Here is a 13481-nt window from a genome sequence, read left to right as displayed (position 1 = left end):
GGAAAGGGTGGACGCTAGGAAATTGTTTCCGTTAGGTGAGGAGACTCGGACCCGTGGACACAGCCTTAGAATTAGAGGGGGTAAATTCAGAACAGACATTTCTTCAGCCAGAGAGTGGTGGGCCTGTGGAATTCTTTGCCGCAGAGTGCAGTGGAGGCCGGGACGCTAAATGTCTTCAAGGCAGAGATTGCTAAATTCTTGATGTCGCAAGGAATTAAGGGCTATGGGGAGAATGCGGGTAAGTGGAGTTGAAATGCCCATCAGCCATGATTGAATGGTAGAGTGGACTCAATGGACCGAATGGCCTGACTTCCACTCCTTTGTCTTATGGTCTTATGGTATCACATTCTTACACTCCTGTTTTCCTTTCCCATTCTGCCTGTCATATTGTTTCTCCCTCCTGTCCTACTTCTCTCTCTGCCTTTCTCACACCTTGTACTTGCTTTTCAAATTGCTTTGGATAGTTGAAGCCTGGATAACATCTGGGTCAAAGCATTGCATGAAATAGGGTAGACCATTTACGGTATGAAGTCTAAATTTAGTGCAATGCTGGTTGACCATGTGAATGCTCTGTTGGGGCTGGAGGCCATCTCACTATCAAAGAAGAGATGTGCATTACCAGGAGTAGGGAGCTGTTGCTGCTTCAGAGTATGAGGGACAATGGCAGCCAAAGCGTGGCATAAGCTGCCATTGCAGAATGGTGCAGACAGCCCCTCGGAGGGCCAGCAGCCTAAGTGGACTGGTGAATGATTATGTTTTTGATTATGTATGTCTGTTGATTCTTCTCTGATATCTGTGCTGTTAGTAAAGACTGGTTGTGGCTACAGGGAGACACAGAATTTAGAGTGAAGCTGCTATGTTTTTGAACTGAAATTGAAGCAGAGAAACATGGAAAATGGGAGCAAAAGGAGAAACATGGAAAGTAGGAGAAAGAGGAGAGAATTCAGATCATTACGAGTTCTCCATCATTCAATATGGTCATGACTGATCTTTTACCTCAACTGCGTACTTCCAGCCTCTTCTTAGACCCTTGATGTTTTTGGTGTCTAAAAATCCATCTACTTCATTCTTAAACATAATTTAGTGATTTGACCTCCAGCAACTGTTGAGTTAGAAAATTCCAGAGGGTCACCATCCTGTGTGTGAAGAAATGTCTCATTTTCTAAGTTTTAAATTCAGTCTGTATATCCTAAATGGTCCACTCCATTTCTTGAGACTGCGATCTCTTGTGGACACCCCAGATCGGGGGAACATCACCCCTGCACAAAACCTGTCCACCTCTGTCAGAAATTTATACATTTCAATCAGATCACCTTCAGAACTCTAGTGAACACAGCCAAGTTGACCCAATCTCTACTGTCATGACCAACATGCTATCCCAAGAATCAACCCAGTGAAAACTTGCTGAACCATATCAATGGCAAATATATTTCTGCTTGGGCAAGCACTCCTGGATTTCACCTACTGCTAACTAACCAGTCTGTCATTCCCTTTTCTCATTTTTCCTTCTTTCTTTAAGTATTGGGGCTACATTTGCCATCTTTCAATCTGCTGGACTGTTGCAAAATGTACAGATCTAACACATTCACGATTCCTATGACCAGCTCCTTTCATACCCTTGGATGTAGACTATCTGGTCCTTATTTACCTGCATTCTAGTACTATTGCTTTATCCATCGCTATCTTTACTAATACTGATTTCCTGCAAACCTTCCTTCCCGAAGACCCTTGCTTCCCTACAATTTCTGGGAAGTTGGATAGATGTATGAATAGGAAAGGTTTGGAGGGATATGGGCCAGGAGCAGGTGGGTGGGACTAGTTTAGTTTGGGATTAGGTTCAACATGGACCGGTTTGGACCGAAGGGTCTGTTTCCATGCTGTATGACTCTATGCCTCTATGACAGAACTAAAGTAGTTGTTTAATGGCTGTGCCATTTCCTTGATCTCCATGATGAATTCACCCATTTCAGACTCTAAGAGGTACGTTGCAAATGAAACTTCTGCTTAGATTAGTCTGTCCATATTTCCGAGGCAAAAATGCCACACTAATCATGCAGGAAAATGACCTAAGACCAAATGAAAGGTAATACCACAATTCAGTAGAAAATTCTCCCAGGTTCCAACATTCTCTACGACATAGAAAAACTTTTCAGTTCTCCCCACATTGAGTCTGACAGTTGTTCACTAATAGACACTAAACTGTTCAGGTTCGCTGATTTACCAATTGAAAATGCTGACTTGTTAAGAAGCTCCTGAAATTATAGAACATGAATTGGAGGTGAATGGTTCCCCTGTTACCACCCCTTCCTGCCCTCTCTTTGTAAATTGGAATGCATCTGTACATGTTGGGATTTAAAAACGTGTAGAAGGTGATTTTACAATCACATGGACAACCATTCCCAACTCTCAGAGAGCGGTGAAAAATCCAGCCCCTTAATTCTTTCTTTCTAATCTGCCGTCTGCAGGTTTTATTATTTTGCTCTCAATCAGATTTATTCCCTTTCTGTCTCCTCCATGTCTTTTCTATTTATATTTTTGTCTAGCTTTTGCTCAGTTCATCCTGCCCATCTTTTTACTCTGTCAGTCCCACAAGCTGCTCAATTTTTTTCTGAAATATTATCCTGGGTACCAGGATAATATGACTATTTCTAAACTGTAAGTTGTCCAGTGTGCAAGCGTTCTACCCCAGGTTGAAAAGATTAGCTTAGGCCCTCCCTCTGCCATTGTTCACTACCCTGGCCAAGAGACCCTTGGGACTCCATTCCTAGATATGTAACTGACCAATGGGACATATATCTATGGACACTTGATTGCAGCCCCTCACCCGCTCGTCAATATTGTATTATTGCTTAAGTTTCAGAAATGCAGTGTGCCTTTAAGACAGATGACATCTTTGTCTCACCTGCAGCACTCTCTCTGTGTCTCTGTAGTGGAGACAGTGCAGCCAACAATCTCGCAGTCGGCTATATGTCGTGTAATGTAACCATAATATCAATAAGTATTAAACTCAGACTACCCTATAAATCTGAGATATTATAACAGTTTAAATGGCTAGAACTGTTAATAAACTCTGAGACATCCATCTCAACAAGAACTCTGTCTTTGTAGTATAGGTTGTGTAAGCTAGTGTATAGGATAGCAGTCGGAACATATCATACTGACAGAGGAGTTTGACCCTAGAAACCACATCAGTCAGCTGGCACTTTTTGTTGAGTTTTGTTGAGAACACCCATGAGACCTGAATAATCACAATCTCACATTGCCAAGGCCTGTCAATCTCACATTGCCAAGGCCTGTCAATTTCCTGTTCACCTCAGCCCAACTCCCACCAGGAGCCAAATTAAGACTAGATTCAAAGTAACAAGTGCATTACTGTGTTCTGTAACTATATTCTTCCATCAATTGAAAGAATAACACCCTTCATAGTTCTAATGCAGCTAAAGATTTTCTATTCCTCCCTCTACCCCAGGAGAAACCTCAATTGCTAGCACAACTGTAGTATGTTCCCACAAAACAATATCGAGTTGATCCCACTATATTTCTGTTGGTGTAACTAGACTGTTGTGTTTCTCCCTCCTCTAAATAAGGAACTACCAGGTGTGAAAGAGTAGAAGTCACAAAAATAGATGTATAAATTTAACATGTGAATTACAAAAATTAAAAATACAAGAAATTTTATTTCAAATAAATCGATGGGAAGAGTGCATTTAAAGATGATAGAGTAACACAGGGCTGCAATAATATGGGGGAACTGCTTATGGGCCAAAGGCAGGTATGTGGATTTAAACTACAGATCAGCCATGATCACATTGAAATGTGGAACAGGCTCGAGGGGCTGAATGGCCTATATTCCTATCTAATACAGTGTGTTTGTGTAGGCATATCTCATTGCTTAGAAATGAATATGTATAAACTGTATGCTTTCAGTAACTTGGCATGAGATGTATTGTCTATGAATTACATTTTAATTTAATGGAGTTGGTTGAGTTTAACTGGGGAATCACTTTTACCCAATAATTGGGAGCAAATTGAAACTATGGCGGCAAGTTTAAGAGATGCAAGTTTATAAAAAATATGGAAATATTGGATTCATTCCTAACTTCCCTCAGCCGACTTTCTGGATTACAATAGTTGCTAATTGGAAATTGTTCGCGGTGTGTGTCGCCTATTTTGGGCACTCGATTGTACAATGTGTGCTTTCCTAGGTGAAATATGTCAGTCGTATGACGAGAAATTATTAAACTTGGCATAACATCCATCTTGTTGCTTTGTGATGAGAAGGTAAATAGAAGAGTAGATTTGTATCTTCATTGCCTGGGCAGTAATCTGACAGATTAAATCCCTCATCCATTATAGAATCCACCTTTTTCTAATTCCAGTAGAACTGATTAATTTTGTAATGGTTGAGAGATGCATCCACTAGATTACCATTCAGACAGTCAAGCTGAAAACTGACTACACTTGCCACAGAGAGCAGATAAGAGGAATGTTGTGATTTGAACTTATATTTTTTGAATACTTTGCAACATCACATTAATAAAATGACATTTAGTGCAGCATAGAAGAGGCAGCGATGTCCTTTGAGCTTTCCTTCTTTAGCTTGAAAGAGTTCAGAAGAGATTTACAAGGATGTTGCCAGGGTTGGAGGATTTGAGCTATTGGAAGAGGCTGAACAGGCTGGGGCTGTTTTCCCTGGAGCGTCGGAGGCTGAGGGGTGACCTTATTGAGGTTTACAAAATTATGAGTGGCGTGGATAGGGTAAATAGGCAAAGTCTTTTCCCTGGGGTCAGGGAGTCCAGAACTAGAGGGCATAGGTTTATGGTGAGAGGGGAAAGATATAGAAGAGACCTAAGGGGCAACTTTTTCACACAGAGGGTGGTACGGGTATGGAATGAGCCGCCAGAGGAAGTGATGGAGGCTGGTACAATTGCAACATTTAAGAGGCATTTGGATGGGTATATGAATATGGAGGGATATGGGCCAGGTACTGGCAGGTGGGACTTGATTGGTTTGGGATATCTGGTCGGCATGGATGGGTTGGACGAAGGCTCTGTTTCCATGCTGTACATCTTTTTAACTCTATTTTTTTTGTTCTGTCTTTTTGTGAGCACACATCTAAATGCTGCACCTACGTTTTATTTTGTTGCAGCTGTACTTCTGGAAAGATGTTGTATTTGCAGGTGATAACTTGGGAAAGCCTGGCTGTTTTCCAGCCAGGATCTGCATTAAGCAGTAAATCACAACCTGACTGCTGTGGGTAGAGTAAATGGTCATTAAGGCTGATTAAATTCAGCTTCAGGGGTTCTTGAGACAAGCTGAATAAAGAGACCACAATCTATTGCATCTATTACATTGCATTTAACTGTAAAGTGAGTTTGTTTGACCCTACAGGCTTTTGGGATATGGGCTTATTGGAAATGTATACAAGACTGAGTTATTACTGGTGAATTGTGCCTGTTGTAATCGGTTTTGTGTTGTTTTACCTATATTTACAGCAGGATGCCTAAAGGCGAAATGTAACAGATCATTTTGTACTCACCAAGGCTGTTTACATGTGATGTATGGTATTCATTCTTTGAAAGAAGCATGACTGTCAAGTTAATTCAACTCAAATAACATATTAATCGGAAAAGGAAATTGCCGTTAAATTTTAAGATTTTTATCAAGAATTTTGTTAAAAGAAGCAAATGTTCAATTGAGCAATGTGACATTGTTTCTGTTGATACCAAAGAATTGATCAAGCATTAATAAAGACCTGCAGTCACTTTTTTAGCACATTACTATCCGTTCTTAAAAGTATTAGTTTGAAGTATTAAAGTGGGTATGGAGAATTTGCTGACCAGCAATGTAAAACTATACTACAGTGTCCATTTTCTCCCTGTTTTTTGAAGATACTGGGTTATGGCTTCATTGGAACTTGATGTCCTCTGGTACTTGACCCAAGTTCTATTCTTCATGTCTGAGCTTGAATTGTTTGAATGAGAAGGCTGACAGCTGAATTCCAACCCAACTTTGTCCAATGACCACATATATCCACGGTATCACTGTAAAATGATCAGGAGTAGTAATTCAACCTGATTATTTTCATCCTTTTAGGTCAGGGGCATTGAGGATAGCCATGCAGCCAGTACGTCAATTGAGGTTAGCCAATGGGATCAAACTTCCAATCGTCCTTGTCTACTGGCTCAAGACTGCACTGAGGAATACATTTATCAATTGAGCATCTGGGTGGGACTTGTTTTTTTTTCTACAGTAGAGTATTGACTCCTAAGGTACAATTTGACGGCCTGAATCAGCAGGTTCAGGGGTCATAGATAATTCCCAGGGTAGCTTTCCTGCTGCCTTCCTGCCCATTCATTACTTTATAGAAGGCAAGGAAAGGTCATCCAATTGAAGTTTTTAAATACATGCTAAATTACTGGCCCTCTCAAGGGCCATCTCTTACTCAGTAACATTTTTTTGGGGGGGGAGTTGGGGTAACGAAGGAGGTTTACAGTGAAGCCTGACAGATGACTCTGCTTGGATCTCAGGGGAGAAAGCATCATTCTTCTTTTATTGGCACCCTTTCAAGATTGACCAAATCCAGAAGTTTTCACCCAACGCACCCTCCCACCCCAAAACCCAAGTGCTCCATTCTCTCCTCTCCTCGCCTTGCCATGTCAACCTCGCTCTTGCTATCACCACTAAAGCCCCATCCAGTTCCCTACAGTTACCTCTATCTTGGGATCCAGGATATAGAATCTAAGGGTTGCTTGCAAATCAAGCTGTGGCCAATGCTGCCCGTCAATCAGATTGGCCGCTCTCTCTCTGAGGCAGAATGTCTTCCTGAGCGAGGGACAGAAATCCTGCTCATGCAGGCATTAAATGAGGGACAGCCTGCATCATTGGGATATGTTCCCTGCCAAACTTTCAGGTAGCAGCACGAGACGCCCTGCTAGCTAAGGAAAAGGAGATACTGGGAAAGGGATTCTTGGGCCTGGGGACAAAGAACTGTTCAATTATCAAAAATGATTAACTTTTAAAACGATAGCATGGAATAAAATAAAACCAAAATCCAAAAATGCAAATTGTAAGTGAACATGTGTGAGCAAAACAAGTTGTTTAGAGTCCTTACTTATAAGGCTGCAGCATGCAAATTATAATATATGCTGTTTAGCCTAAAAACTTTAAGTAAAAGGAAAAGCACTAGTCTAAGGCAAGGACTGTGATCACCAACACAGTTCAACCTTTAGAAATGACAAAATACCCAATAGAAGTTGCCAGGAAATATTACCGCAGGCCACAACTTGAAACTGCTTAAGTCTTGTCTGGGAACTGAGTCATCTGAAGTGAGAGAAACATCAAACAGTCTTATTAAATAGCATCTTATCCACAGTTTTGAAACATTGCTGATATCAAACCTAATAGTCTTTTAAAATAACTGCTTTAATTTGTCTTCCCAATGTTGATGATATTTTTAATACAATTTACCATTGCATGTGTAGATTGATTGCACATGAAATGAAAATGTGTGATGTTATTGCTGTGCATACAATGTAAGTAGTACTTTAAAAGATCATTAGGGTGTAAATCAACCATAACACTGCTGTTTGTACAATGATTTAGTACTGTGAGCCTTTACATTTTATTCAGACTTTTTGGGTGAAGGGCTGTCTTGGTAGGACACAAGGCTGAACTCAGCTAAGCCTCAGTAAAATCTAAAGGTTCTAAAGGTTCCAAAGGGAGTAATTGCTGTTTGAAAAGGGCCAGGGTGTCTGGTCAGTTTAATTTTGTTGTATACTGTTTGGAGTGAGGCTGGTCACTGCTGATGAGAAACCTGTAGTTTTCTTAATCTGAGATTTGCTTTGATTGACTGAAAGGTATGGAAGTAGTTGTGACCTGACAGGATTTGGCACAGAGATGTAAAGAAGTTTATAACACTGGCATACCTTTTGCATACCTGCATGAACTGTTGTAGGAAGTCCCACTTTTCTAGGAGATTCAGCAGGTGTCTCTGATCATTGCTAACTTTCTCTTGGCTAACGTCCAAAATTATCCATATGAAAGTATCAAGATTCTTTGCAGAATGGGTGGTGATCCCTCAGCAATATATTGTTACCACTCACATAGTAAGTCCTAATGGCCTATCAATCAGACAAAATGCTCCTTCTCATTCAAAGATAAAAGTACATGGAGATTCATGTGGATAATGCCTGACATTCATTTTTAGCAGTGCACATTCATAGTTATTCTCAGAATGCCATCGGAGAGTCTTTTTCTTGAAATTGTTTCTGGCCATTTGATCTGGCTGCACTCATCTGGGCAAGTGGAAAGTATCCTATCCATAACATGGCTTGAAAATGCTTTTGGGCATCAGGAGATGGCCCGCCTGTGACAGAATCCCTGCACCCTGATCTACCTCAGTCTTTGACATAATCTTTCTATTTCTCTGTGCTGTCATCATCACAACATTTATGAGCCAGCTTCAGTTGAGTTTTTGGCGAGTGAACCCCCTTCAGGATGCAATTGGCATGAAACTCAGTGAAGTTAATTTGAATGCAAAGGAGAGGTGATTAAGCTCCATCTTGTTGGTGATGCTCATAGTATACCTTGTACTCAGGCTCAGGGACAGAAAGCATGAGCCCTGGTGCTACTCCCAACCCTACCCCAGTGCCTCGCTTGAGCCTAGTGGCTCTGGCCTCACCTGGAGCACTGTGGCTACATTCTGGTCTGAGCATAGCAGGCCTGTTAGAGTTTTGGGCTCCAATTATTGGCTCCTGATGTAAGCCCAAGCCCCCCTCCCCCAGTCCTGGGCCCTACTAGCATCTGAGATGTATCAACTAAATCTGAACGTTATCCCAAACTTGCTGCATGGACTGCTTTTTTTTATCTGAGGAATTGTGTATAGAGCTTTGATTTCTGTTAACTCAGCAGTGATCAGCCCCACTTCTGACCCTATGATGGTGAGAAAATCATTGATAAGTAAAGTTAGTGACCTGGGGAATTTCTGAAACTAAGATGGTGACCTTCAATGACCACTGTCACCCTTTGATCTAGATGCAACTCCAGTCACTGGATTGGAGCAGAGAATAACAAACAGTCCTAGACATAGTAAGTGAGTGAGCAAATCTTTGACAGATCAAGTTCAATGGAGGAAAATATGAGGTCGTCCACATTGAGTCTGAGAAGAAGAAACAAAATATATTCTTGATGGTGAGAGGTTACAATTAGCAGCTGTCGAGAGGCAAAGGGATTTAGGTGTATACGCACTGACAACTAAGAGCTAGTACACAAGTACAAAAGATAATCAGCAAGGTTAATAGAATGTCAGCCATTAGGTCAAGTGATGCTTCAGTTATACAGAGAGCTTTGATCATACTTCATCAGTTCTCAACACAGGGCTTCAAAATGTATATATTTACCCTGAAAGGCATATTGGGCAAATTCAGCCAAATTACTTCAGGGTGAAAAGTTTATATTTTTCCTAATAGGCTAAAAGGTTAAATTATGTGTACTGATTGCAAAAACCTGACTTTAATTCCTTTGAGTTTGGATGGTTGTGGGATGACTGAATTTTGGTCTGTTTAAAATGATATCAGGATTTAATATGGTGAGTGATGAGATATAACTTCCACTGGTGGGAGCATTCAAGACAAGGAAAATAAAGCAAAAATTGTAAAGTTATTTAAGAACACCTTTGCACGTGAACTACAGTGATACCTCGATTTCACTAACCCTACCCAAACAGTGTGCAGTCTGAACCAATTCAAATGTACAAAACTGGGCTTGCTTGATTGTTTTGGGTGGAGTAGGGAAATCAAGACATATAGAACAAACGGAGGTTAATCAAACTGAGGGGTTGATCAATTGTAATGAATTGAATTGAGAAACAGGCTCAAGAAAACACTACTACTGTTGCTATAGCGATAGAGGAGTTTGAGACATGGCTGATAGGATTGATTCTGTGACCATCATTATGTCTGGCTGTTGCTTGATTAGTCTTCAATTGTCACTAGGTGTTAGTGGCGAGGACTTTGCGGGGTTAGGTAGGTTGAATGTGCCTTTGTGGGCCCTGATTTGTTGTTGACTCTGAGGTCAAATGGTTCCTCTATTTTGTCCTTCCAGCAATTTGATACATGTAAGTAGATTGTCAGAGTACTTCAGAAGTTATTTACTCGAAGAATCAGAAATTACTATTCACTTCATTCTCACTGTCCCGTAGTACAACCATGTGTGTCATTAATCCATTATCATAGCACACTAATTCCAAGGAGTGGTGAGAATACCTGAGGGTAAAACCATGTGAATTTTCTCTACAATTCCCAATCAAGAAAAGTTTCAGCAAATCACAATAGCTCATAAATCCTATTAATCCAATCTAATTTAGTCCTTGCAATCAAATTACTGTTCAATGTACACATTATTAGTGTAAAGGTCCTATATAATGTCTAGCTTTTTATGAAACTTTTGAATCATCTTTAAATAATGTATCTGAATAGTTCTCACCAGTCCGAAGAAGAGTCATATTCTTTTTCTTTTGTCTCTTTGTCACAGTCGTCCCTAGGACCTTCAGTTTCCATTTCAGACTTTCAACTCAGCAATACTTTTCTCTTGCCCTATTAGGTCTGCCTGGGGCAAATGGGGCAAATTAGTGTCCTTGCTATTTGTTAACTGAAACAAAAAGGCCTACTTAAGTTGCAAACTTATTCTCTGCAACTGGATTGCTGTTGTTTTCTAGCAACCCGGCCAGCTTTAGTTTGAAGGACTGCAGGAAATTTTTGTTATTGCAACCTTCATGGAGCTGATGCCTATCTTAAAAATGACACCGTAACAGTACTGAGGATTAATACACATGCAAACTCCAGTCTGATCAAGCTGACTATCGATATAAAAACAGATGCATCAAGTTGTAGCATCTCATAGTGATTTTAGGGGGGGGGGTGGGGGGTCAGGCTGAGATTGGTACCTATTTGCTCCTTGTTGGTTACAGTAGAATCCAGGAGGACCCAAGAGTAGGCTGTGCAAACATGATTGTCTTCACATGTGCATTATCAGCAGGGGTTGCTGGATTGTGATCAAGAGCAGGAACCCCAGCCAGCTTCCCATAACTGAGGAAAACTATGCAATTTATAACATTTCTGTCCCTTATTGAGGTCAGCTTACTGAACATACAGTCTAGAGATCGTGTCAGTGAATATCTCCGTGAATTATTATTAAGTATTATTAATTTTTAAGTATCATAATCACAAGTAGAACGAACTTGACTTATAAAATCGTTGAAATTGCTATGAAATTAAGGCCGTTTCATTTAATGTACAAACTATAAAATGTAATCATTATTCAGTTTTGAATGAATGAGATTCATAAATTTGTATGTGTAAACAGGAGACTAATTATTTGTCTTTAACTATGTTAACTTAACAGCTTCCATATAGCAATATCTGCTACATTTAAACATATGTAAACATTTCATTTCAGCCTTCCCTTTGCCATTTACCTGGCCAGTTGTGTGGATTCCAGCACTGCGTGGAACACATGTTACCACTTTAACATGATTTGGAAGACCAGTCTAATAGCAGCCTCAAGTAGCTCCATGTAAACAGTTTAATGCAAAAGGAAGGCATGCTGACTGACAATGTGCAGGAACGTGTAATAAATGATGATGAAAGTGTTGGGAAATTGCATTACCATGTGGTGAAGAAGTGCTTTCACACATGTGAAAGGTTGTAAATAGTGGCTTCGGTTATTGCACTCTCCTGCACAAATGAAAAATCAACAATGGTCTCTCTGTATAACTTGAAGTACTTTTTTTGGACAGGGGTATTCCTTTCTAAAAAGTGATTTACTGTACTTCTCTGGACCCAGTGGAGACTTTCCATTTCACACAGTGTCCAAGTCCGAAAGGCTGACTGGATGTTCAGCTTTCCAAACAGCATTGGCGCTCCTCTGAAATAAGTCACTGAACAGCAGACTCAGGATGATTCTGTTTCCAATTTTCCCTCCCTCTCACTGGGGAAAACACCTGCCTCAGCTCATTGCTTCTTTGCAGCAATGTCAGAGCTCTGAAACATATTCTAAAAACTGTCTTAGTGATCAGATGATCAAGTGATGAAAAGCATTTTAAGAAATGGCTTGCACTAAATTATTTATAACTGGAGTTGTGCAACTGAATTCTTTGTGCCTGTTTGAATAGTCATTCACATTGAGAAACCATGAGGAATGATAATAAAAGAAAAATTCCATTGACTGTAATTCATTTTTAACAATAAACTGGGCGGTTTAATGGGTAAACATATTCATTCTTGAGTACTATCTCTTTTTGCCTGTTTTCTTTCCTCATCTTTCAGAGTTATTGTGTTAAAATATGAGGATGACGTGAGCCAAGTGCTGGAAATTGGGCATTGAGTAGATTGATGCTTTATCTGTGGATCATAGAGGAAACTATGCATGTGACAGTGCAGTCAGAGCAAATTTTCCTTCGCAGAGTGTCTCAAAGAGTGCATGTTGGATCTTGTGAGGAAGGTGTAAATTTACCGGAGCTCTTTGTGAAATTAGGGTGTGATAACCCAAACTGTTGAATCAACTTATGTTTTCGTGGAAGTGCAAAATAATTTCTTTATGTAACCCACATGCCTGATGAAACGTGCTAATTGTAATTTCTTTCGTTAAATGTCTCTATATTGGAATCTTACTTCGATGAAATTTCTCTAAAATATTTTTTATTGTTAACAACTGAATTAGAATTAGAATGACTACAGTGTGGAAACAGGCCCTTCGGCCCAACAAGTCCACACCAACCCTCCGAAGAGTAACCCATCCAGACTGTATTGGATTAAATTTGAATGTCTACATCTTAAGTTTGATCCAATATTTTTAGGCAGATGAAAGGAATTTCTTTTTAGCAGTGTTTCCTTGCATTTTACTCACCTTGCAGTTAACTGATTCAATCGAATCTGATGGCCTGGTTTCAAGTGTATTGTTCTTCTGATAAGTTGATTCAGCTGCCATTGCGAAGGTTTGAGCAGACAGCAACTTCAGCTTGAACCAATGAGAAGGCTCTGAGATGTCCATGGGTGTAGATTAATCTACTGCCCAAGCATCATTGGGCGATTTGGCCTAAATCAGAGTGGTAAAACCTCGACAGAGTGCTAACTCTGATCCATTGCACACAATTAATGGCGAAATCCTCTCAATAGTTACTTGGATTAATATGCTACCAGATATGATTTCAAGCCACACAAACCAGAAAATTCTAGTTTCAGACTTTGATCTGTGCGAGGGAGCTGGTCTCATGTCAGTTTGCTGTCAGAGACATAGGTCTGATTTTTTTGATAAGCTATAGAGAGACAAGAAAATCAGCTGAGGTGCCATTAATGATCACTGGACAATCACCCCTGCCAGTATGTGGACAGTGCAGTCACCTTCCCAGTATGTGGGGATTGGGGGGGTGGGGGTGTTGGTGGTGGTGGTGTCCATTAGCTGAGTCTGCCGGAAATATGAGG

General features: G+C 40.3%; 1 protein-coding gene and 1 long non-coding RNA gene across 4 annotated transcripts in view; one reads left to right on the top strand and one right to left on the bottom strand.

Moving 5' to 3' along the window:
- LOC122552782 overlaps positions 1–11565 on the bottom strand; it is a 13520-nt gene extending 1955 nt beyond the window's left edge. The window contains exon 1 of the long non-coding RNA XR_006312498.1: positions 11477–11565. This is a non-coding gene — a long non-coding RNA (uncharacterized LOC122552782). The remainder of the gene's footprint in view (positions 1–11476) is intronic.
- Positions 1–13481, top strand: part of pkdcca (protein kinase domain containing, cytoplasmic a) — a 57048-nt gene that overhangs the window by 32280 nt on the left and 11287 nt on the right. Inside the window, exon 6 of one of the 3 annotated variants that reach the window (XM_043695710.1) lies at positions 11458–12935. The exons of the other annotated variants lie outside the window; for them this stretch is intronic. Coding sequence (XP_043551645.1) covers positions 11458–11534 — 77 coding nt within the window. The 3' untranslated portion in view covers positions 11535–12935. Of the gene's footprint in view, positions 1–11457; positions 12936–13481 lie in introns of those variants that run through there. 3 annotated transcript variants of the gene reach the window in all.

Source organism: Chiloscyllium plagiosum, chromosome 9 (assembly GCF_004010195.1).
Source record: "Chiloscyllium plagiosum isolate BGI_BamShark_2017 chromosome 9, ASM401019v2, whole genome shotgun sequence".
Lineage (NCBI taxonomy): Eukaryota > Metazoa > Chordata > Chondrichthyes > Orectolobiformes > Hemiscylliidae > Chiloscyllium > Chiloscyllium plagiosum.
Note: the sequence above shows the minus strand (reverse complement) of the source record. Positions and strands in the feature narration are given on the sequence as shown.